A 26511-nucleotide genomic window follows, 5' to 3' on the forward strand; every position below is an offset into this window, starting at 1 on the left:
AATGTACACCCCCGTCAAAAGTATACAGCCCAAGGGGTTTGCTTCGAAGCTGTTTGGCATGGCTCCCTGGCGTATCAGGGAGCATTGAGGACGCAGCGCCATTCCTCTTTCCATACATTATGGTCGCTGAGGATGCATAACGAGGCATGCTGCTGGCCTCACAAGCAAACTGCTTGGGCTGTGTACTTTTGACGGGGGGTGTACATACCTTATATGGTTACACGTAGGGGTTGGACTCTTTGCTTTTTATTTTTTGAAAATTCGGTGGGCTTTTTTTCATGATTATTGCAATAGAATGCGATTTTCGTTTTTTTTTTTTTTCAGCGACTAGCATTTCCCGAGGAAAAAATTAAGTTTTTCCGGTGATATATGTGGCACCTCTCTGCACTCAAAAGTCAATCTTAGGTTATCTTGGGTGGTTTGTTAGCAAGAGTTGTCTAATACAAGCAGGTAACTAACATACAAATGGAAGCGTTTAGAGTAGTGGTTGCATATGAAATACTATCGATGGAAAAGAGAGAGAAACGTAAATGCAAGCTTATTTCTAAAAGCAGGGCTGTACAGAAACTCAAATAAATGAAAAAAAAAAACAAACGCTGAAGAAAAAGCAACAAGCGAGCAACATTTTCTTTATTTTGGCAAGTGGAACCAGACCTTTCTTTGGAGCTGCCTTTATGTCAGGATAGCTTCATCTGGTTGCGATAAATGTACTACCTGAATTTGTTGCTTATGCCACACTGCTCACTCATTGAGTCATGGAACGAACTATGAAAGCAGCAAACTCCTCATAAGAACAACAAAGTTTCAGAGTGGAAAGAAATAAAAAGTGACTGTGGCCGAAATCCACGAGACAGTGGGCCTCTGATCCCTGATGGAAGTGTTGCCAAACCATTGTGTGTGGAAGCCAGAACATGGCACTTTTTTGTCATGCTTGTGCATGCCTTCACGTTGATGGTGGCTTATTACGGTCACAAACATTGTAAGTGTCCTTGCATGCTGTGCAAAGTAAATGCCCTGATAAGGTGGTGACAGTGTGAGCAGAAGGCATATACGAAGCTTGACGAGGCAGTGGAAAGCTTTCTGCACCTGGAATTTGTCTAAAACAGCGGAGTGATGCTTCAAAACAATACTCTACACTGTTTAATCCAATGATGCCCGTTCAGTCATCATGCTCCTGGCTTTCGCGCTTTTGTCAATTCTCTCTTCTGACAGATTTTAACTTGCAAGCAGTGGAGTACATGTGAAGGATATTGACCCTTTATGGTTAGAACAGAATTTGACCAAAATTATTTGGTATACGTGTATTGTCCTTTTTTTTTTAAGTTTTCACTGAAAGCTCCAACCCTTAGTTCTCTAAAAATTCACTTCTTTCCTGTAATGTTCACTAATTGTTCATCCTGACACAAAGTACGCTTTATGATAGAAGTTCATGTTAATATGCTTTATTAGAATAAGGTTTTGTTGATCAAGTCGAATGAGGTATTATAGAAAACTTTACACTGTTTTATAATTCTCTTTAAAATGTAATCTTGCTTGGACAGTTTCACCGTGCTTAAACTTGACTGCACTGGCATGTAAACATCTGTACTATCAGGCTGGAATGAAACGTGAACAGCTCTACAAACAAAACAATATTTTGGCCAGCCACTTTCAACTAATATATTAACTAATGCGATTCATGCTTGTGTTTAATGCAGCCAGCGAAGTACATATTTGTAAACCGGTTCCAAAGCAATGTCTTGCTGCACAGAAGAAAAAATACGGCATATGCTCGCTCAAGTTTCAGTTTAGCCCGATAATACATGGGAAACTACTGTAAATCGCTTCACCACTGAATGAATGGTCCAAACCAAACAGATTAACAGTGAACACCAATAAATCTAAAGTGGTTTTCATTTTGGCCACTTACCTTTTCAGTCAACACTAGGACTCCACCCTTACTTGGTAAAGATGAGATTGAAACTGCCAAAAAATTTATGACAGGTGGACAAGATAGAATAATCTTAAAACCATATCTTGAAAAATCTATCCAAATCAGTTGGTTTTCTTTCAAAACGTTAGTATGAATTTTCTTCTAAAACTGCTAATTTACTATGCAATCCTACAATCCGGTATCGGCAGCACCTAGAATTAACCTTAACAAACGATTAGTAATGCAAAAGAAAGCAATTCGGTTTGTTGCTGCAGCTGATTACATTGAGTACGCACAAGGCTTTTTTCCTCATAAAATTATACCTGTTGATTGCCTCTACAACACAGTTAACTGTATTGTTTTTTCTCCGCCTATAGTCTCTGAATTTCTCGGTTCTCTTGCCAAACTAGCACTGAAACTGTAAAGCATAATGAGAGGCTCTGATAAAAAGGCTCTTCTGTGCACTCCAATTATGCATCCAATGCAAATGCAGCAAGCACTGCAGTTTTTTATTACCACATGTACTTAATACCCGAAAAATTAAAGTAACATCTGTTCTCTTTCTTTTAAGGATTTGAAGTTTTATTTCGCTAACAGAGTTGCGTAGCCTTTCCTCTGTGCTGAACTGCACCTTTTCTCATGTAATTTTGTATTACCTTCACAGTTTGACAGTTTACCTCAGAGCTTGTTTGTAAGGTAGTTCCAACATATGGTGCATTGCCTGTGCGTTCAGTCGTGTGAATGATCATGCTGCCTCTGTACTGCCTCCCCCCCCCCCACCATATGTAAATGAAGGGTAAAATAAACTATGGCAATTTCAAATGTACAGGGCATCAGATAGCCAGAAGTGGAAACTTTTGGTAAATGACAGAGTACTGTGACATCACGCTAAATATGGTTTTAGAACAGTGAACATGACCACGTGCACCAAAAATCATACATTCTAAATGCACCACTGAGTTCAGTGCATTTATTGGTGCACAAAATAACAAAAAAAAGAACAATGCTGAAAAGCAATAATAGAGTTGCTTTTTAGCAAAAGAAGACATTTTTGTGTATATAACAGCCCATCAGCATCTCTGTACACGTACAGCAAAATGGCATACAACTACGTGATAGCACAGCACACACAGTGTTATTCTCGTGCAAGATTTGCAAATAACAACATATTAGCTTCTTTGTACAAGTTCTAAGGAAGTGGCTACTGCATATATAGGACCAATGGCAGCATAAAATAACTGCACATAAAAAGAGGTAATGAATGTGGCTGGAAAAGGCTGTCACAAACTCATGACAAATACTGAAGAACTAAAAAGCCCTCCAACCAAAGCATGGCCATTATGCACTCTTCTGACCTAACCTTCATGGAGCTTGCTACTCAATTACATTAAGACCTGCCTCACATAATAAGTGTTAAAGTATCACACATCTTTACAGTGCTGCTGACAATCAACAAAAAAAAAAAAACACTAAAAAAATGGTGACAAAATGACTTCTCATTCCTTCCTCACACAAAAGCATCAAAAATTTGGTTTTTGTAAAATGATGTTTGCACACTGGAACATAATAAATGTATAGCAGCAATAGAAAAGTTAAGAAACAATGTGTGCACAATGGTACATGACAAAATGTACAGCAGCAATAAAACAAAGTTCCATAGCAGGCAGAGCAGCCCTCAGACATTAAAGCAAGTTGTGCAACCTCTGCCTGCTCATGCTAATTAACCACGTGCATCCCTTCACTGCCTCACAAGTGATTGCTTGAGTACCACACCAGGCTTGTTTATGCTCCAAGTGCTTGGCTTAACTGAAACCCAGGCATTTTATATAATGCTTAAAGATATAGTCCAGAGTTTTACGGAATACTGCTGGCGAGGAGTGAACATAGCATAAATAACAAACATACACTCGCCAAAATCTTCAAAAAGGAAACGACGTTTCGGGGCCCATACGGGTCCCCTTGATCACAAGAGCGCTGCATGGAACGTCAGTGGCTTCTGTCGCCACTGTCCACTGTCATGGAAGCCACTGTCGTTCCATGCAGCGCTCTTGTGATCAAGGGGACCTGTACGGGCCCCGAAACGTCGTTTCCTTTTTGAAGATTTTGGCGAGTGTATAGTATTTGTTATTTATGCAATGCTTAAAGAGCTATCATGGGCCTATTTGTGCCGTCTGAGAAACATGAGCCATGCGCTGTGGTGTGCCTAAAGTAAAAGACCAATAAATCCGGCTGGTTGCATTACACAGTCATAGGCAGACCACGATGTCCGAACAGCATCAAAAGCAAGTTGCTCTCAACCACTAACTGCGTACCTTCCTTCATGAAATACCTTCATGCTGAGAAGTGATACCGCAAATCCAAAAGTGCAATGCAGAAGCAGTACGCACTACCACACTCCATTTCATACATAGCAGTCAACGCTGCCAAAGCTACACTCAGTGAAAATTATAGCCAGAGGGCCTGAACAATAAGCACCTCGCAGCTTTTCAATGCTCCCACTTCGTTTTAAACCGTTCATCCAAACGCTCATCGAGGTTTCGAGAAGAACAAATGATACGTGGCCGAGTAATATGCTTTCGTGGACGCACTACTTCCGCAGCCTTCGCAGCCTTGCCTGCCATGTATGAAAAGGAGTATAGTGCCTAGTGTACACAACACCTACTGCAATGAGAAAGGTTACACACAACTGGTGGCTTGGCCTAGGAAAACAACAGCAGCAGTTCACAAGACTGGCAAACAACAAAAGGCAGTCTTCCTCAAGCACAGCCTCAACAATAACAGTTGCTACAGCAGCTTCTATTAAAATAATTAAAGTCAGTCTCAGATTCAGGCAACCGCCCTGACTGCATGCATGACAAGCAGCCTGGCATATAATGGCACTTGGGAATTTTCTATGCAAAGGCAAGCCACAGTGACCAAAAAGAGGAAGGCAGATGGGACTCCAAGCACAGAGAGGAGATGCAGATGTTCCGATGTTCCCTTTTCATTTTGTGGTCATGCTCTTCAGTAGCTCACTACATTCTTTCTCCAACTTGGCAATGTTTGCATCAGCCCTGCGGGAGAAAATTTATTATCAAATGCACAGTTGTTAGTGCACAAAGTAAAAGCCATGTATGAAATTGCAGTACATCACAACTTCTTGATTCAGCTCTGAACTCGAGAACACCACTGTGCTGTGAAAGTATTTAACAGAGCAGGAATTACAAAAGCACAAGGAGAAAAATAAAAGGCACATGAAACTCGTGCACTTGCTGATTCTGTCCTTGTGGTTTTGTCGTTCCTGCATTACATTTTTTCACAATGTTGCACCAATTTGCCCAGATCTACATAGTGTTGCATACCACTGTGCATAGCGCTGCACCAGTACGCTGCCAAGATGAAGACACAACATGAGAAAGGTTAAAAGAAAGTGAAAAATCCAACAGCAAGTCTGCATCAGAGGCAAGCTGTGCTGTTAACACACCGTCAAATTTTTCAGGAGGCCTGCACCACATGACTGGTACAAATGGGTCACTGGTCTTCTTGGCATGACATACAAGGTCATGTGAAATGCATGTACAGAAAATCAGCCATGCACGGCAACAGACTAGCACAAAGAGTAAGCATGCACTGCCTGAAGCTCCCTTTTATTGCAACATGCAGTAAAACCTAAGCACAACATTTGTTTGTTGTATAAGCTTAACAGAATTACTTGAAAAAATCTATGACACATAACTGCCATCTATTAAGCTATATTATATGGTCATGTGCAGATTAAATACAATGGTAACTGTTTTTATTTTGATTCCTTAAAAAGACTACTACAGACATCAAATTTTTGTTTGCGTGTTTTCTTTTTGCAACTCATGTGTTAGACATTAGCATACATGGATAACCCCACGGTATTCCCCTGCAACTAATAATTTATAACTGAATTCCTTCTTGATGCTGTTTTGGTTTCAACAACTGAAGATGGTTGTGATGCGTAAGGAAAGTTTACGTCACATGAGGTATGAAATTGCATTTTAATCACTGATACATAGTTTTAAATTATTAAAGCGCTAAGCCAGCCTGCTTCAAGAGTTGGAATTACAAAATAACACCATGCACCATCTACACTGCAGTTTTTTTTTTCATGCCTCATGTGACCTAAGTACTTCTTATGCGTCACAGCCATTGTTCGGTTCATGAAATCGACAATGAAATAGCATGAGAGAAGAAATTAAAATATAATATAAATCATTTAAAGGTCGTAGACAACTACCATGTGGTGGTCCATCTATTCTAATATCTTATGGACCCTTACAGAGAAGAAAAAATGCTATTCTAATATCTTATGGACCCTTACAGAGAAGAAAAAATGCAACTAAAATGAGGTGTCTATAGCCTTTAACTAATATGCACACACTTTAATTATTCCGTCAGGAGATATGCTAGTATTGAATATTTACAGCCAGCCATTCTATAATGATGGTACAGTTTAAAAGTTTTTCAAAACAAGCATATGGTACCAGGTATCTGACAGATGATCAGTCTCAGGTTTGGCTGAATTATGCATCCCAATGTGTGAATTGGGTTCCATGGCCCCACCACCCATTGAAATCAATGGCAGGCATGAAAATGATTGTACTTCACCATTGTATGGTATGACAAACATGTGGCAGCTGGTAGCAATTGCTCTTTCTTTGCCCACATGTGAAAACAAAAAGCTATCTCAGTATTTTAGCTGTCCGTACATTGAGCCCATAATGTTATGTGATCAACAATTTTTCTTCCTTTGGCGGGCAGTACAATATAAGCGTAGGGCAGTACAATATAAGCGTAACAACTGTCAGGGTTAAATGTTGGTAAAGGATGTTATCACATTTGTCCCAACAAAACAGCTACTGTTTGCACATATGCCAGTCACACTACACCTCAGAAAAGATGCATGCATGCAATGTGCAGCATGAAAGCAATTAAAGGCCGACTCAAATGTTATTCAGGAAGTTTGGGATTCAGCCCATTGTATAACTGCATATAGCTCTCTTTCAGCCATTACTGCATTACAACAATGCCTTCAACAATGCCAGTGGAAAAAAAAAAGAAACTCTGAAAGCATACTACCAACACCACAACGAAGAAAAATCATTGCATCCGGCTGGTCATAAAAATGTGTTAGTATGTTTGCAAAAGATGCAAAAAGCAAGTGTGGTTCTAGCACACAAGTTTTTATGGCATAACCACAACAGTAATGTGGTTATGCATTGCACTTAGTAGTAGTGACAAAATGAAATAAGACTTACAATTCAAAAACGGTGTCAGCTTCGCTACACTGCTCTCTGCTCTCTTTCAACTGCTCATCCATTTGCTGGCATAAAGAAAGCCAAGACAAAGACTCCCCAGCAGGGGCTACCACTTGGTTCTGTGTATATGATGCAACTGGCAGTGAACGCTTCTGCAAAAGACCCATTCCAAATGCATCAAGCACACTCAGAAAAACTGGTAAAAGCACAAGTATCCAAGTTTCCATTTTCACAATGTCAGCATTGAAGCTTTCAGTTCGTACAACATGGAGCAGAACATTAACATGCTAAAAATAAACATTGACAAATACATGAAGGTAAAAAAAACAAACAAATAATCACACACTAAAATACACAAAACACTTCACCTGCTAGCTCAATATCAGGGTTGGATCTAAAAGTTAGAGGAAGGGGCCTCCTCCTGCTCTATTTGCAAAATTTATACGGTGAGAGTGACACTGAATTCATCTTATTTCATATTTCGGCCCTTTACAAAAATACTGCTCGGCAACTACTTTTTTTTACTGTCACAACACTCTAGAACAGTCTGGCAGTAGTTCACAATGCCATCTAGCCATATAGCCCTCAGTATATTCTCGATTACTTAAGATGGTGAATGTAACCTTAAAAAAACTCCACTGTAAAACAGCACATTTCTAAAAAAACAAACACAAGAAACTGTGCCACTAAACCAAACAGTGCCACTAACCCAAAACAGTTAGTGTCATAGTGCTATTGAGCACAATACACATAAAACTTCTTTTGTGCAAGTCTGCCAAGTTTCCTTAGTTGTTTTGCCTGAAATTTTGTTAACTTAAGTGCTATTTACACACAAGTGCTCAAATCTGATGAAAATTCTCAGAACAAGGGACAAAATTTTGGTCATAAGTCTCTGAACAAATGCCACTAGGTGATCTCAGAAATCATGTCCCAGATACATGTACAGGCGCGGACAAAAGTAAACGGAGCACGCAATCGTTTTCGAATATTTTTCACGCGTCACCTAATTGAAATTTCCAGCAGTGGTACGCGCATGCTGGTAGTGGAGGCTGGTGGGCTTTCTTGTAGACAGACAACGCTTCTTCATATCCAATGGAGAAAGCACGATTGCACTTCGAACGCAGTAGCGTGCTCCGTTTACTTATGGCCGCGCCTGTACACTTGTATTCAAAATGACTTGCAACATCTGGAAACGTAACTGCAGTAGATGTAAGTTCGAACAGCGCCCACAGACGAGGACGGACAGTAAAGAAGTCTAGCACAGCGCTGTCTACCTCATCTGTCCTCTGCAGAGTGCGCTGTTTGAACCTATGCCAAAGAATACCAACTAGCCCAACAAAAGACTATTCTGTAGTGCTAGATGCTTTACCAATAGGATACTGTATAGCACATAGCAACAAGCATGTGAGGACACTGCAGGAAATCCTGCTCTTTTGAGTGGCAGCAAAAAGTTAAGGACAATACAGCGAGCTATGGAAAGGAAAATGATAGGTGTAATGTTAAGAGATCGGAAGCGGGTGGAGTGGGTGAGGGAACACACGCGGGTTAATGAGATTCTAGTTGAAATCAAGAAGAAGAAATGGGTTTGGTAAAGGCATGTAATGCGAAGGCAAGATAATCGCTGGTCCTTAAGGTTAACGGAGTGGATTCGAGGAGAAGGCAAGCGTAGCAGGGGGTGACAGAAAGTTAGGTGGGCGGATGAGATTAAGAAATTTGCGGGGATACGGTGGCCGCAGCTGGCAAAGGACAAAGTGTTATATGGAGAGACATGAGAGAGGCCTTTGCCCTGCTGTGGGTGTAGTCAGGCTGATGATGACAATGAAAATGCTTATCTTTCCAGTACTTGCCAGGCCAGCAATGTTTTATGAAGTGTGCTCCAACCACACAATCTTGTGTATTGCAGGTCTTAGCCCAATAGTACATGTGATAATTTGACGGCAGGCAAATTGGGTGATTCTTCACTCTCACCTATGGCCACTCAAAGCTGAAAAACCTGACTTAAGCAATATTTGTCACCTGTTTGCAAAAGCTCCAAAACTACGTAGTTTAACCATCATTATCCCAGGAACTGCTTCCTCAAAAGTTCAGTTTCTAACCACTCAAGCCCTTTTTTTTCATTTGCTGCTCGCACTTTCCACGGAAAGGAGCAAATCCCAGAGCAAAAATTGGAAGCAGCCATAGTGATATCAATAAAAGCTCTCATTTAGACATCACTACTGCCAAGCAATGTCACTGAATCTTACACTGAGTCTATCATTGCACAGCAGATATCGGGACACCAAATTTTAGGTTTTTTTTCTCTTAGACGGTGCTTGAAAAATTGGTATGCATATATAACTTTGTGGAATTCACCTGCACCCACTAAATACATATTTATAATTTAATTCGTTCTCTGAAGTTGTTTCAGTTTCAACAATGGTAGGCATGACACCACAGGCGAGTTCAGACAATACCGAGGTCACATGAGGCATACAAGAACTGACAGAATCGCTCCTTTGTCATTTTGATTCTCTCCAGCTCTTGTGCCAGCCTGCTTAAAGAGCCAGAATGGCAGCAAATGAACAAACAGATGTTACATCACAATTTTTTATATGCCTCATGTAACCTCAGCGCTGCCTCAACATGTCTGCGACGCCATGGCCGCCCTTTGGTTGTTGAAACTGAAGCCAAAACAGCACGAGAGAGAAATTTAATTACGAATTATTTACTGGGTTCAGGCAAATTTCACGTAGCAATCCATGTTTATCAAGTTTTGCACATCATTAAAGGTGCACTGAAAAGGAATCTGAACTCGTCTTTTTGCCGCGGGAACTCAATCTGCACGTTCCGAGCATTCATAGAAACTTTGATTTATTGCCCAATGTGGCTGATTTTCCTAATTAAATCGAATTAACGTCTGGCTCCCGACTTTTTTTTAAAATTCTCCCTCGTACGGTGGGCGGAGTCGACCAACGCGTGGAGTGCCTTTCAGCCAGTCCCGCGGCGGCTTGCCGCTCTGCCATCGGCGGAGTAATAAGTAGTAGTCTGTAGAAGCAAATAGTCCACGCGCATTTTGATTTCTGCGGGCTTATTTTGCGGCTATATTATCTGCGAATGAAACTATTTATTCACGGAAACATACAAAACAAAATAAAGCGAAAGCAAAGCCTCCACTGAGCTGGCTGCAAGGCACTCCACGCGTTGGTTGACTCCGCCCACCGTACGAGGGAGAATAAAAAAAAAAAAAAAAGGCGGGAGCCGGACGTTAATTCGATGTAATTAGGAAAATCAGCCACACAGGGCAATAAATCGAAGTTTCTAAGAATGCTCAGAACGTGTAGATCGAGTTCCCGCGGCAAAAAGACGAGTTCAGATTCCTCTTCAGTGCACCTTTAAAAAGAGAATACACAACCAAAATTTGGTGTCCGTACTCCTTTAATTAAACAGCTGACAAGTGCAGCAACCACATTTACCCAAATGCACAGACTTGAAAATGAAATTATAACTAATAGTCACACCCTTGAAAACACACCGTTTCTCACAAAACATCTGAACATGATACCATGTGTAATTCAGGCAAAGCTTTTGCAAAGAAAATAATGTAAAAGTAAAAAAGCATGGAGCATTTCACATGGACGAAAGCAGAGCAGTGCTATTTGCAACTGTATAATTTGTAGTGAGGGTACAACCAACACTACTGATCAACCTTCTGGAAAAAATAACTCGCAAAACAAATCAAGATCCCCATGACATTACAGCAACACCCCATAAATAGGCAAGGAATGTCCATACTGGAAGCTACGAGGAAGTCAATATATGCTCACAGTCTCTATATGAAGCAGGTTCCAGATAGACTGCTGGCGTTGCTCTTGCTCAACAGACAGGGCTCGGCTGATGGACACTATCTTTTCAGACAGCTTGCCAACACAATGATGCAGGTTACCAAGCTCATGGAAGGCCCACAGCATGCTCCTGGAAATCAGACAGACAGACATTCCTAAATGTTCTCCAAAATGAGGTCAAGACAGGCCATTTACTAAGCTGTTCTATGCTGCACGTGCAAACACTGCAAGCAAGCAACCGAAATAGGTGAGTGCAATGAGGAACTGGGGTGCAACAAATTTTTTGAACAAATTTTTTGTTGCATTATAAGCTAAACTTCAACGTAACGAACGCATATTAGGAATTATTGGCTGTATCGAACTGCACCTAAACATTCTTAACAAAGACATGCAATTCTTACTTAATATACATAACGTGGTTTGTCATAAAACAGATACATTGAACTGCTGAGCACCAAGCTATGCTCGCTCAGATGGCAGGCAGCAAGTTCTGCCTCACTACACAAATGACTAGTGGCAGTCCAGCAAGCTTTCGTGCTGCGGTTCACGTTTTATCCTGCACTTGCCAGCAGTGCCACGGAAGATATAGGAGCGTGAACATTTGGTAGCCAGGTGGTTGCACTGTGCCTCTCGCATCCATCGATAGTGCCCCAGAATCAGTGGCATGTCAGTAGTAGCTTTCCAGTAGCCATTCTATGCTCACATCAACTGTCATGGAGGTGGTGAAAAACAGTGATAACTTTTGTTCAGGTATCCCATTTTTCATGTGACACCATTATAATACAGGAAAGCCACCCTAGCTGGCGTTTGACCTGCCGTCGCCGTGTGCTGACAATGCTGTGCAGGGAAGCCAACCTAACTGGACTTTGGCGCTTGGTTTTCTTAAAGGTGCACTGAAGAGGAATCTGAACTTGTCTTTTTGCCGCGGGAACTCGATCTACACGTTCCTAGCATTCTTAGAAACTGCGCCTTATTGCCCTGTGTGGCCAATTTCCCTAATTAAATCGAATTAACGTCCGGCTCCCGCCCTTTTTTTTTAATTCTGCCTCGTACGGTGGGCGGAGTCGACCAACGCGTGGAGTGCCTTTCACCCAGTCTCGTGGCGGCTTGCCGCTCTGCCATCGGCGGAGTAATACGTAGTAGCAAATAGTCCGCGCGTATTTTTATTTCTGCGGGCTTATTTTGCGGCTGTATTATCTTCGAATGAACTATTTATTCATGGAAACCTAAAAAACAAAATAAAGCGAAAGCAAAGCCTCCACGGAGCAGGCTGAAAGGAACTTCACGCGTTGGTCGACTCCGCCCATCGTACGAGGCAGAATTCAAAAAGAAAGGGCGGGATCCTGACGTTAATTCGATTTAATTAGGGAAATCGGTCATACAGAGCAATAAGTTGCAGTTTCTAAGAATGTTAGGAACGTGTAGATCGAGTTCCCGCGGCAAAAAGACAAGTTCAGAATCCTCTTCAGTGCACCTTTCAGGCCTTCACAATCGCCGTGGCTTTGAAGTGGCAGTAAAACTTTGGAAAAGGTCTCTCCCAGTTGATGTTCTTTCACTGATTAAATTGCTTCTCCTGGCAAATTTCGGCTACACTGAACTATTTTACAATTTTTTTACCTGTTTGCTATAAAAAGGTTCGACTGTTTTGCTCTACTGTGCTGTTAATGTTACTGCAGCAAGATGGCTTTAAAAATTTGATTATAACAGGGCCGTTTTTCTATGTGATCCGAACCGGCTCAACCTAAAAGAAGACATTTACAGCCGATTCACAATTGCTTAACATGTTTTTGTGCGAGTTCTCAGAAACAAGATTTGGTTTAGTTTGGTTTATGGGGTTTAACGTCCCAAAGCGACTAAGGCTATGAGAGACGCCGGAGTGGAGGGCTCCGGAAATTTCGACCACCTGGGGTTCTTTAACGTGCACTGACATCGCACAGTACACGGGCCTCTAGAATTTCTCCTCCAAAGAAATTCTAGCCGCCGCGGCCGGGATTGAACCCGCGTCTTTTGGGTCAGCAGCCGAGCACCAAACCGCTGAGCCACCGCGGCGGCTCAGAAACAAGAAAGCGCACAAAAATATAGAAACGACCATTCCACGAAAGCATGTTTCACATCCCCAAAACCCATGGAATTGACTTTGCAATAGGCATGAAATTACGTCTGTTGGCATGCAAGAGCAAGCAAATAAGGAAACAAATCGAAGAAAATACTGTGTACTGTCACCCCATCAGCTTATCCCATCCCTGTCCTACCAAAAAGTAGTCTTTGTTTTCTTAAAAAAAAAAGGTGGTTTCATTGAAAGTAGTTAAATTTCAAGTTAGAAAATATGCAAACATTCTTGCGAGGCTTTTCAAGTTTAGTTGCAGGAAAATTATCTTACACACAGAAAAGTAAATTGCATACACAACAATTAAGTGTGCATGGTAGGCTAGTAGCAAAGTTCCAAAATGATTAGCACGACCTGCAGTACTAAGTTTGTGTGCATCGCAAAGAAACACCGTTGAATGGCATACGTTTAAGTCTTGGAATACCCCCTCCGGCCTCCTTCCACCGTAGCACCCTCTGAGCATTCTGATGTGGAATAAACGTGGATTGATTGATTGATTGATTGCTTCACCTTTTTAAGATCTAGTGATACTACTTGTTATACTGGCCAGTTCTGCATAAATTTGATTACGTTTTAAATGTTGCTATGCTTTGCTTAATTTGTGCACTAACAAAGCAAATTCATGAAATTAATATGACCATGCTTGCTTGTGGTCTCATATGTTTTGTGCACAACATGACTTTATGCATTACTAATGTTCAAGCACAAAAACCAGTATTAAAAGTAAGAGGGATAAAAGAAACAGCACCACTGCAGACAATATTTCGTCAAGGGGCTGCTATTTGTTTTCCCACGTAGAAATGGTACCATTTATTTATCCATGTTTAGTGCAATACATCCTTTGCAAAGTAGAAACACTTCTTAAGGGCTATGCTTGTATAATTTTTGTAAGTCTGCTCACAGAACAAAAAAGCTCAACACAGAAATCAAATAGGTGCTAACAGCAGTTTTAGAAGACTACTGGCATATTGAGCCAGTCTCCAGCCTTACATTTAAATGGCAAGTCTTCGACCACCTGGGGATCATTTAATGTGCACTGACATCGCACAGCACCCGGGTGCCTTTTGCATCTCGCCTCGATCGAAACGTGGCCGCCGTGGCCAAAGAGGGGAATACCAAATCAGAGTAACCTGTTCATTATTCTTAGGAGCAGGTCTAAGCCTATTACAATTCATGGTGCTGTGTACACTAGGCTGAATTAAAGCAAGCACCATCCCCTTAACAAACAAATGTCCACATCAATGTTATTTAAACAATGGGAAGAAAAACTGACTTTTGATATCTAGCCAATGGTTAAAATTTGCAGACTGACAAGAGTTTCACGAACACAAAGTGTACCACTTAAAAAAAAAAAAAGCAAGTGGTACAACCTAAAATTCTATTTAGCAGGTTTCTTCAGAATAAAGATTGCGCAATTTAGCTTGTCATTTTTGCGAAGTCAACCAGGTACATTTGTGACTTGCGGGGTATAGAACTGCACAATACACACTGATGGGAAGTTGCCCTACATGGGTAATATTAATATGCTCTCATGCGGCAAACCTCATATAAGGGCTGACATGCTTCAGGACACGTTCTTGTTCTTGGTCGAGCTCTCGAATAGTTCCACACATTTCCATGCAGGTTTTGGACACGCTGTCATAATCTGCAATAGAAGCAGCCATCACAGCATCATGTGAATCATATGTTTTAGGGCCAGTTTTACAATGTGTTCTTCAAACTGACCCAGCGGCGTAATGACAGAGCTGAACAGCTGGATAGACAATGACAACTAATGTCTTGTCAGGTACAAGAGCGGGAATTATCAAGGCAATCAGAGATGCACGCGACGTTTTATGAGTGAAAAGTAAAAAGCATGGAAAGACTGCAACACACTGTCACATTCAAGCGTTTCCCTCAATAATAAAAGCAGAACTCCAAATTCAGACATTTTTGTTTTTAAATATTGATCAAAAGTTTCCATACACAAGACTAAAGGCACTGAAGTAATGCAGGTATCACTACCATTCTACCAGATTTGATACTTGCCAGTACTAAATTGTATAACCGGACTTAAAAAAAAAAAAGATTGAAGTGACTAATCAATATAATAGGCTGGAAGAAACAAGCAGAACATGAAGCGGTCCAGAACTTTCTTTCTGCAAAGTAAGTTGCAGAAATAAAGGCAAGAAAATGTTTGTTCAATATTGTAACTCCAAGTATTTACTGAGCGAAATGCAGAACTCAAGGCCTGTCGCTATGTTGAACTCTGATGGACACTGAAATCATGTCAACATAAGGGAAGTGGTTTATTTTGGTCTTTCACCTTTCTGCATCGTATGATAGTGACTCTTCTAAAAAGTTCCTTCCCTTCCAAGAGGAGGGAAGAGGAATAGGACAAAAAGGTATTGTCACCCCGCTCCTACTTGCAACACAAACACAAGATACCACGACAAAGTCCCGTTGTAACCACATGACTGCAAGCACTAGGATGGGTTTTGAAGGGCAAGTTTTGAAGCAGGGCAAGAAACATGAACACAACACATCTTCATGTGCCTGTTCATTCATGCATGTTGCTTGTAAACACAGCCCTCACACTGTCTTTCAGAAATGACCTAACTACTACCTCAGATATAAACACACTTTCATAGCATGCCAGCACAGAGCACTATACACGAGAGGCTAGATTTGTAAGCACTCGAAAAAGTGCTCTGAAGCAAAAAAATTTGCACCTAAACCCCAAGAGGAGTAATAACAGGGCCAAAAAGCAGGGCTGAAACCCCATAAAATACTACCAAAAATTATTTAACTGCATGCAGAAATGTGCACTCCCTGTGCATATTCAAAATGGAAACACTCGCACAGGCATGCAATGAGTTGAGAAAAAGGCATCAAGGCTGTAAGCAGCCACTGTGATCAGTTCTGCCACCAGTTGGCCACAAAAATGAAGATATTGCTGGCCATTTCATTTCTCTCATTCAAGCACATATTTATGTTAGAACAGAGGGAACATTAAACAACTGTGAAACTGATGTGTAACAGCCTTTACCATCCCTTTAGGAGGGGATGCAGGTTTCAGCAAAAATTTTTGTACTTCTTGATGGATTTACATGAAATTCTTTTGAGAAGATTAGAAATAATTTTATGACTACTCCCACAAAATTTCACTGTTGCATACCTCCAGAAAACTGTTTTCTAATATCTATTTTTCCTCTGAATCTTGTGAAATGGCTGCAGAGTTAAGAAAATGTGACAGAAGACTGGTTCAACTTTCACTGTGTTCCTACTAGTGTACTAAAGGACAAGACATTGTTTTTTGCAAAGCACAAATTTTGGTTTTGACTTTTTTTTGTGATGCAGTGTCTCTTGACATATCTAGAGTGAGAAGAAAATTTCATACAAGAAATTAAAAAAACAAACAAACAAACAAAGAATGTCTTGCCCTAGGCTATGGTCCTACGAGTGCAACAAAACAAGCAAAGTGAAAAAGATAAAACAGTCATGAAGATATCTGCTCCGCAAGGTGAGTATCTAGGCAGAAAACCATAATAAAGGAAAATGCCCATTGTTCGAGCATTTCTCCATAGTGTACAGCCACCACAGTTCACGAAACAATTCACTTATAGCACTTCCTGGCCGATTTCAGCAATTAAACATTGGGACAGAATAAAAACGAGGCATACAAGCGAATACAAGAATTAAAAAAAAAGATTTTTTGGCCATTTTCTGGGATTTCAAAGCCGCATCCCCGCTTAAATGTTTGCAACATTTTCTCGCGAGAATGAGCACTATTATAATGGTAGCAATTTTGTATCAAGCAGGCATAAACAAACATGGGTACTATTCCATAAAAAAGGACAGCAAACTACGCATATTAAGGTATTCCAACAAGCGCAGTTAAAATATCTTTCAAACCCTTCAACTAGCACTGCGGTTTCCATCGGGTGATAAATCTCTCACAAAATCTAAAATGGTTCTTTGGCGGCACCTTCAAACATTCTCTCTCCGTATGCTGGCCCAGCATGCCGCCATGTTTCCCCGGTAGCTACAGTCCAGACTGTGCCCTCTGCAGCCAAAGTGCCGAGAGAGCCCACATCCTATGCGCTTTCCCCGCTGGTCACTCTAAAGCAGAGCAGCAACTCAGTACTTTTCAGCAGTGGGAGGCTGTGCTGCCCAGCTTGGACCTGGCTGTACAATGCCGGGTCCTTGAGCGAGCGACCGAGGTCATCAGGAAGCAACATCATCTGATCACCTAGCGTCAACCTCAAGTTTCGTTTTTCTTTTTTAACTAATAAAGTTTTTTTCTCCTCTTCAATAAGAAGGTGACTTTCAAAATTATAAAAAGAGGAGAGGATACCAGGAAAACCAAGTATAGTACGCTGGTTTTTGGAATGGCAGTTTCTAATGAAAATAACCTTAAATAACTGTGAATGCAGGCTTAATGTGCTTTTTTCACTTGTGGTGGTGAAAGCCATGCGAAAGTGATGTGTTCATGCAAATAAATTTATGAACTGATAAGTGCACTTTCAAGCAAAGCGCTTACAACCATCTTTTCAGAATAGCACAGAGAATCAAGAAAGGCAAGTGTTCCTTGACAAGCTGGGCCTTGGACAAAACCTGTCTGTATCCCAAACCAAGCACACCTTTTGTTGTAATGTTAAAGCTTCGAGTCTTGGCACTTTGTACTAGAATGAATACAGGTGCTCGACTGCAATGAAAAATGACCACATGTGGACAAATGAGTAGCCAAAAGTGAAGTGAGCCAGAAGACCTCTGTCAGATTTTACTAGATGCACAGATTCAGAGCAAAGCTAACTTATCAAAAAGACAAAAAAATGACAGTTTCTGAATTAAACATGGGCTGATTTGCACCATCTCGCTACAGAATAATAATAGTAAGGGCAATAATTCATGACCTAAACTGTTTTGAAGCAAGACCCACATAGTCTGCTTCTAATGTTGAGAAACTCATCAAACTAAACAATTATAGTAAGTGCACAGGCACGAATGTGCCAGTTGTGTCCATAAGAAGTCAGAACACTGCCAAGAAACACAACCAATTCTTGAACAAACAAATCCATTCATATAGGTTCACAAGTTGCTAACATGTCAAGCTAAATTAATAATCCCCAGTATTCCCATGGTAGCTGAAGGACTGCAGTGCCACATTTGCCTCACGGTGCAATATTAAAAATGTACCCATGTACTAACAGTTTACCAACAGCTTTAATAAATTCTCCAGACATTTAAGGAAACTTCAAAACTTTATTTCATGGTAGCAAATAACATGGTAAGCCTACAGAGCCAAAATTTTATTCAAGCAGCCAGCAAATGTGAGGGAAACATTGGCACTGACCACAAACATCAAATGAATAGTTTGTCTGAATGATAACACATGACATCCAGTGTGTAAGAGCTTTTTTTTTTTTTCAGAAAGGTTACAAGCAATTAAAAAATACATGTGTTACTGCTGTCGCAACTCGGAAGTAAGACACTATGCTTTAAACTGCACAATGCTACATCATTTCTTCAATAAAAAGAAACCCATGACAGCTGAATTAAATTTGGTTCCCACAAGTCAAATTTCCAGTGGTAGTGCACTGCACACGACAATTTTAATCACGTTCTCCTCTTCCTATTTGTGTACAATAATAAGAAATATCATCATACCTCTTTTCTGCTTGCCTTTCTCGTACAGTTGCCACACTCTTGACATGCTGGAATGAGCAACAGTTATGTCTCAGGGCACAAATGAGCAAACAACAGTGCTGTGGAAATGATCACACTGTTTACAGATGTAAGCTCACATCTCATTAAGGATCTCCAGCGGTGTGCCCTGGCCATACGGGGTCCTCTGACTGTCCTCAAGTATTGTGCACAGCTTGTTGAACTTGTTGAAGCAATACTCAACCTTCTTGCGCTTCAAGAGGAAATGCGACAGTGTCACAACAGTACATATACACTGAGGTCAGCAGGTTAGCTCATGGCGCATAGTCTGCTCATTCAGTGGCACCCACCCAAGTGTTGGTCAAATGTTTAGGGGAATCCCCCAAGGTGGAGTAAATTTTGCAGCCATATGGCTGCGCTTGGGTGGATGCTAATGAGTAATTTACCCACCAAAGTGCAGTTCGAGAAGAAAAGATTTTTTGGACATCACTACTCACAACTTCTATGCTTTCATGCACAAGTGAACAGAGGTTACACCTACTCCTACACTAACACTAACAGCAAGGCTCATTAAGCAAGGCTCATTTTGCTGCATGAGATGATGGACCCATGGCATAAGAGCAGCCGAACAAACCTTGCTCCTCTTGTGCCTAACGAGACTCAGAGTCTCAGACAGCGCACACTTTGCTCTGCATTTCTCATGCCAGCGATGGTGTCTGACTTTGCTCGGCCACTGCGCACTGAACGCAAACTTGCTCAAACAATTCTTCAAAATGGACTTCATACAGATGGTTTCATATCATCAGCTTGGTGGGTGGAGGTAGGGAAAGAATAAGGGTGCTTTTGGGCAAGAACTCCTTCCTAACAACTGTAAAACTGTCCAATTAGAGTCCCTACGTTTTTTTTCAGGTATAGTTGAAGAGAATGTGTCGCACACAGCTTGGTCACTTAAGAGGGGACGTGGCTTTAAAATCATTGAAGCGTTGAAAATCATTGAAAATCAAATGAAGCGTATAAAAATTTATAATGTGAAACCTCCTCAAGGTATATCAGTGAAATTTTGTATTTAAGCATTCAGTAGACTTTCCAGTAAGCCTGCCAATTTTCACCGCTCTACGAAAAAAAAAAATGTCACCTTTGAAACCCGCATCTTAAGGGGGGTGTGGCTTTCAGCAAAATGTTTTAATTTCTTGGTGCATTTACATGAAGTTTTTTTAACATATTAAAAATAATTTTATGACTACTCTCACAAAATTGCTTTGTTATATCTCCAGAAAATTGGTTTCTAATAAATATTTTTCCTTTGAATTTTGTGAAAAGGATGCAGATTTAAGAAAATGTGAATAGGGTTCAATATTCATTGTGTTCGCAAGGCAGAAATTTTGTTTTGAATTTTTTGTGATGCAGCGTCCGCTGACATATCTAGAGCAAAAAAAAAATTTCATAATTTCATACAAGAAATTTAAAAAACAAAGAATATATTGACCTACACTATGGTCCTACAAGTGCAACAAAACAGACGAGGTCAAAATAGATAAAAAAGTCATGAAAAAATCTACTCCACAAAGTGAATAGCTCGGCAAAAAACTGTAATGGAGAAAAATAGCCCACATTGCACAGCTGCCATGGTTTGTGAAACAATTTTTTTGAAATACAGGTATACAAGTAAATACAATAAAAAAAAATAGATTGAGATTTCAAAGCCGCGTCCCCTCTTAAGGCAAAATTCTTTCAGACAACACGTACTGGATAGCAGAAAGCTCTGTGCTTTGTTTTAAGCACAATTATTCATAGATAAAAACCAACATACCTGCTTGTAAACATCACTGAGCAACTCGTCGCAGTTGCTCCAACTTTTAAGGATGTCATCTGTACCTGCTGAAGGTCCACCTAACAGATGTAAGAAAGGAAAGATATTCGGACATGGTGGCACACAGAAGCTAAGCCTGCTAACATACTTGCAAGACAGTTTCTCATTTTTTCCATGACAAGAATGAATACATGGTGAGTTTTAATGACTGCAATGCTGAAAATGCTGAAAACTCTTTGACAAATTATTCTCATTTGAAAGAATAGTGCATATTATGTTTCCGGTGACTTGGTATTGCTTGGGAAATGAGTTACCTGAACATGAAATGCAATGCAAATAAATACCTTCGGCGCACTTTCCTCGCTCGCATTATACGTGGATGAAAACTTTTTATTCTGGTTTTGCTATCCACAAATTACACCTCGTATTATATTTGGGTCCATATTGTATGTGGGTTTTTACAGTACTTGTTCACTGGGCACCAGGCTAGTAGAGAATTTTTATGGCTGTTGGTATCCTAACAGAATGGCTTCAATTTAAAGTACCACTACAGTTTACTAGATAAACACTAAAGGGGTGTAAATGAAGCGAAGAAAAAAAAGAAACAAAACTTATAGACCTACTGATCAGACTGCTAAGAGAGCAATTACAGGGGCTAGTTGGTGGTTCATCGTGTGGAAACCGTGCTGCACTTGAACAAACAAGAAATACTTTAAGGATGACAGACGAAACGCGAATTCCATTTGCGCTTCGTCTGTCATCTTTAAAGTTTTTGTCCAACTACACCTCCCACCTCCCAACTACATGGCTAGGAGTTAGCTCTCGAACAATGCAAGCATGCGGCAGGCAGAAAATTCGACACAAGCCACAAAAAGCGCGCTTTCCGAGGCAAGCTGTGCGAGTTTCCTGAACTGGAAGAAGAGCTGCTCTGCTATGTGATGGAAGTGCGAAACAATGGCTACACGTTGACAGCGGACATGCGGCGCGACTTCTTGTGGGATGAGCGTGCACCAAGCACAGCACCAGCTTGGAGTCCGAATACTCCGCGAGTGATGACTGAACGTAGAATAAATGCTGCTTATTCCCTGGTTGGTATGTTTTTACTTGAAAAAATTGTTTTTTTTTTTTTCCGCACGTCGCGTGTATGGGCCGCACCTAAAAAATTGGCCCCCTCAAATCTGGGAAAAAAAATGCGGCACTTGCACGCGTTTACGTGGTAATAAAAACTTCTGTAAGGCTAGTCATGTTGGCAAAAAGACACGAAGCTGAGAAAATCACATTTGAAGTGTGCACACCAGCCATTCTGAAGTCGTTGCAGAGGTCTAAAAAAACAGCGGAATGTAGATGTTCCAAAAAATTTCACAGAAGTGAGTAATACCAGGATGTGGGGGAAGGGGCCCAGTTTTCAAACAAAAACAAGATGATGGCCATCACGGACGCGACCGTGGGAAGAGAGGGACACTTAAGTTCTGCAGCATTCCGCTCCGAAATCACCATTTCCACTCTTCACAAGCGTGGAATATATAATTTTTTAGCAATTGGAGGTTGAATTAGGCCTTTATGCTTTTTAGGCAGGTACTTTATAGTGTATAGATCCCGAATATGCCTTTTTTTGCAAAATCGAAATTTTCGTACTTTTTTTATCATTTCAAGACCCGCGTCTCCCCTTAAGGTGCACTTCTGATAATTTGAACTTGTGATATTTCAAACAAAAATCCATGGCACCTCAAAGTCTGAATTACTGAGAGTCCACTGTATTACTTCAACGAGAGTTGAAGTGTCAGCTGGTGTGTGATTTAATGGTGATAAAGTATAATTGACAAAACTTTGTAAAGATGCAGTAAAAATAATAACTGACGAACCTTTGCTTGAGCACAGATTGTTCCACTCCTGTAGGCACGCCACGTCTTTAGTGTAGCTGAAAGAGGATCACGAAAAAATAGCTTAGACAATAACATGCACATGATTTATACCAACACTCATACATGCATCTTGGAAGCCTGCAGTGTAGAAAGATAGGACTAGACAGAAGAAATTCACAAGAGAAGGCACTACTAAGTGGCTGATTGCGGAAGGCTATCCAGGCCATTTTGTACTGTGAACATGTCAACGGACGCTGAAAAGCACAAAACAAAAAAGGTAGCCACAGTCATTGCCTGAGCAAACGAAATCGAAGAATAAGAGGACACCTGCTGTAGTGCTGAATGTACACCGTCTCTACATTTGCACATATACATTCGCAAATGCCCATTCGCACATATTTGTACATGTACTTTTTCGCACTCAGTATGACTAGCAACGCTCCGAAGCGCGCCACAGAGCGCTGGGGGGCGAGCTCACACCGAAGCATATGACATGCGCGAAAAAAACAGGCGAGGGTTTGGCCAGTCCAGAGATGTGGGTCGCCCATGAGCTAGGGCATTGCAAGAGAGCTCATCAGCGCGCCCGGTTATCACTTCAATGAACGATCTACTTTGCGAGAGAAGAGGAGGAGGATAGGGGAGGGCTCAGGGGCAATGCGCATCTCTGGAATGGCAAAACCCTCGCCTTTTGCCTGTGAGCTCGGCCGCCAGGGCACTGCGGAGGAGGTGACGCATTGCAAGTAATACTGTGTGTGATAATACATTCACACATGTACATTCGTATATGTACATCCACATGTGTACATACGCGGACTGCACCGACATGGCGAAGACAGCATGGAAGAAAGCAGCGATGGCGCTAAGGCAACATTCGTTGCTCGTGGCCAGCCGAGGCCGAACGACGAGGCGTTCGCAACCGGAAACAAATTTCGTGATTCGTGTAACTTTAGTGCAGCTTTACGAGTGGCGGGCTACTTGTAATCGATGTGGACCGTGATTAACGTGATTTCGGACTGCATACGGCAATATACGCTGTCAGGGTTTGATCACAAAGCGCAGTCTTTGCACTGGTGCGCCTGCTCTATAGACCTTTGCATCGGGCGAGGGAGTTGTCGAAAAGCCTCCTCTCTGGACTGCCGGAAACCGGTTCCGCCGCCGCTTCCACCGTGCTAGCGAGGGGTGCTCACGACAGTCCAGTGAACAATATGGCAGCGCCCAGGGAGCCCATACTGCAAAGGTCTATACGTACAATGTACACTGTCTGTACATGTGCAAGAAAGCAAAACCGACTCTGCTTGAGCATCGCTTTAACGTGACATTCTGGGCTCCAGTGAACAAAAGAAATGACAGCACCAGGCCCAACAACCAGGGCTAATAACCACGGCCTAATAACCAGGGCCTAATAACCAGGGCCTAATAACCAGGTCTAATAACAGCTATGCCCATATATGAACAAAATGCCTGTGTCCAAAACACTGAATATGACACATGGACACAGTGTACCTATGTCCGTGAATTAAAGGTCATTCAAAGTACTCAACGGCACTAAACACGCAAAAAAAAAAAAAAAGGCCAGATATTTCTACAGAAATTCTGCACAAATTCTTTTCGTATGAACATGCAGAGAAACAAAAAAAGTTGGAGTATTGGGAAAGCCGACAAGCAGTGCATTTTTTGGAGAAAGTGACTTGCCTTTCATGTACAATTTTCATCATGGCTGTGAGCTTGTTCACTTCAACATGAATGCTTGACAATGCCTTCTGCAGTGCAGGAATCTCTGAGCTCAAGTATGCCCTGTAAAAAGAAAGGTCATTACATTCCACACTTAATTCCTGTAAACAAGTCCTTTCTTGCCCCCATGCACTAACTGTGGAGCAGAGAAAGAAGGAATTGCAAACAACAAAGCACGCCACAGGCCATGTAGTCTGTGCAATTTTTCAACTGCTGGTGGGTTGGAGCCATTGAAGCCTAAGTGAAAGGTATTATGGGCACAGCCGAGGAGACAACATGGTTGTAACGTTGGCACCCCCTTTGAGGAATCATTGCAATACAAGGAGTGAATTGCTGCCCAATGCAGTCACTAAATTTCATTCTCTCTCAAAGTTAGAAAACAGGGTAACAGGTACAATTGCTGCACTTCATGAAAAAACCATGGTTCTAATACAGAGTGGGAGAGCTTAAAATGTCACAAATGGCCGAAAACGGCAGCAGTGAATCATCTGTCACACAACCCTTCTTTCAAAACAGAATGCCATTCAATCTGCTGACACATAAAATACATCACGACATGAGTGTATGCTTTTGAGCGACCGCAAAGTGGTAGAGCTGTTCTGACTACTGCAAAACAAGCTATTCTAATCCACATTTATGCTGATATGTGTAAAGCAGACAAAGACCATTCAAAGAGTAATGCTAATGAGTGGCACACACAGTACATACATGGTGATGTGATAACGCACCCAGAATACCTGTCGCAAAAATAATTTTCAGCTGCTGTTCCATGAGCTCTTTTATCTCTCATGACATCAATAGTTCATTGGAAACATGACAGTAACCTCACTCTTTTCACAACATTTCTTTTTATTGTGTTGTGTTGTGTTGGGTTTTATGGCACATAGGCAACTGAGGCCATCATATTTCTTTTTATCACATAAACCTTCTTGCAGGAAGCAAAAATTACTACAGAATACCACCCATAAACCTTCACTCACAACCAGCAGTGTCCGGTTCTACTCAACATTCTGCAGACTTCCACTGATCCCGTATTACTCTGCACACACCCTCACTTCCCCATGAAGACTGGGCAAATAATGCAGAAATTCTTAGAGTGAAAATAAAGTGCACTCCCGTTAATTACAACTTGCTTAATTCATACATCTGGTTTATTTTAACTGATACTTTGGTCCCATCAACAAGCGCATTAAAAAGTAAAAAGCCTTCAGTTAATTCATCTCAATATTCACAAATTTTCAGTCCCCTTCGAATTTTAATTATTGAGAGTTGACTGTACGACACTGAAAACCAACAGAGAAACTGTATATGGTACCCATGGACAAAATACTTGTGTTATCATTAGCATGACAGCCCATATTATCAGTTCTGAGCCCTCTCTTACACTGATTACAAGTAGGTGTGTGCAAATTTTGAAATTTTCGAATACGAATCAAATATCGCATATCTGGTTAGTAGAATAAAAAAATTTCAGAAAACGATAAACAAGCAGATGTTGTTGCCCTTTTTTTTTTTTGAAGACAGTGTATGGTATTTGCAACTCAAATAAACAAAACTAGACTGCCTTAGCACTGTATAAAAAAAACACGATGTGTACAGAAATGCATATCACTAGATTAGACAACAGAAAAGTATCTAACCTGTAATGTGGTCATGCAAAATGAAATCCATAAAATGACAAGACTGGCAACACAAAATAACATGATGGCTAGTAAAAGATCATTAATTCCGAGTTTAAGGGACTGGAAGAAATGCCCGAATGGTCCGAAGATCGATTTATAAAATGCCCCGCGGCCCCCGAAAACAAACAAACAAAAAAAATGCCAAAAATGCAAAAATGCAGTAAAGTCTTCTGGGGCTGCCCATGGTGCAAACATCTGTAAACCTATGATGAGCGCCCAATTTCGGTGTGCTGGAAGAACAACGCGAACGCAAGCGAGGGGGGGGGGGGGGGGGGGGGGGGGGGCCAGTCGGCATCCGAAAGAGGCATGGAGCTGAGATTGGATTACCGGTGAAGCTGCAGTTGCTGCGGGTGAGTAGCGAAACTCAGAAAATTAAACTACGTGGCTATTTTTTGGCCTTGCGACAGGGGCCCTCCGAATGTCGTCACGCCTGCCTTTAAGTGCATTTAAGAGGTGCACGGGTTACAATGCACCACGCAATAGGCAGGATTTCTGTGGCACCACTTGCCCTGTTGTGACACTTCGACTCGCCCCTCATCGGAGAGGCCTTTGCCCTGTAGTAAACATGATCAGGCTGATGATGATGACAACACAACATGCATTGGGAGCATCACGCGAAATTCTGCAAGTAGGCTTTCCCGCAAAGCGAAGTTCACCAAAATGAGATTGCAGAGGA

The 26511-nt window shown here is 41.3% G+C and overlaps 1 protein-coding gene across 3 annotated transcripts in view; it reads right to left on the minus strand.

The window, feature by feature from the left end:
* Positions 1 to 4425: 4425 nt before the first annotated feature.
* LOC149353572 (inhibitor of nuclear factor kappa-B kinase subunit alpha-like) overlaps positions 4426 to 26511 on the minus strand; it is a 39719-nt gene continuing 17633 nt past the window's right edge. For all 3 annotated transcript variants that reach the window (XM_089582669.1, XM_089582668.1, XM_089582670.1), the window contains exons 11-19: positions 24115 to 24216; positions 22423 to 22478; positions 20561 to 20640; positions 18891 to 19003; positions 18754 to 18800; positions 14647 to 14749; positions 10980 to 11127; positions 7177 to 7328; positions 4426 to 4965 (exon numbers count right to left, since the gene is read on the minus strand). In XM_089582669.1, coding sequence (XP_089438795.1) covers positions 4896 to 4965; positions 7177 to 7328; positions 10980 to 11127; positions 14647 to 14749; positions 18754 to 18800; positions 18891 to 19003; positions 20561 to 20640; positions 22423 to 22478; positions 24115 to 24216 — 871 coding nt within the window. In that variant the 3' untranslated portion in view covers positions 4426 to 4895. The remainder of the gene's footprint in view (positions 4966 to 7176; positions 7329 to 10979; positions 11128 to 14646; positions 14750 to 18753; positions 18801 to 18890; positions 19004 to 20560; positions 20641 to 22422; positions 22479 to 24114; positions 24217 to 26511) is intronic.

This window comes from Amblyomma mixtum, chromosome 3 (assembly GCF_055824585.1).
Source record: "Amblyomma mixtum isolate Tamu chromosome 3, ASM5582458v1, whole genome shotgun sequence".
Taxonomy (NCBI): domain Eukaryota; kingdom Metazoa; phylum Arthropoda; class Arachnida; order Ixodida; family Ixodidae; genus Amblyomma; species Amblyomma mixtum.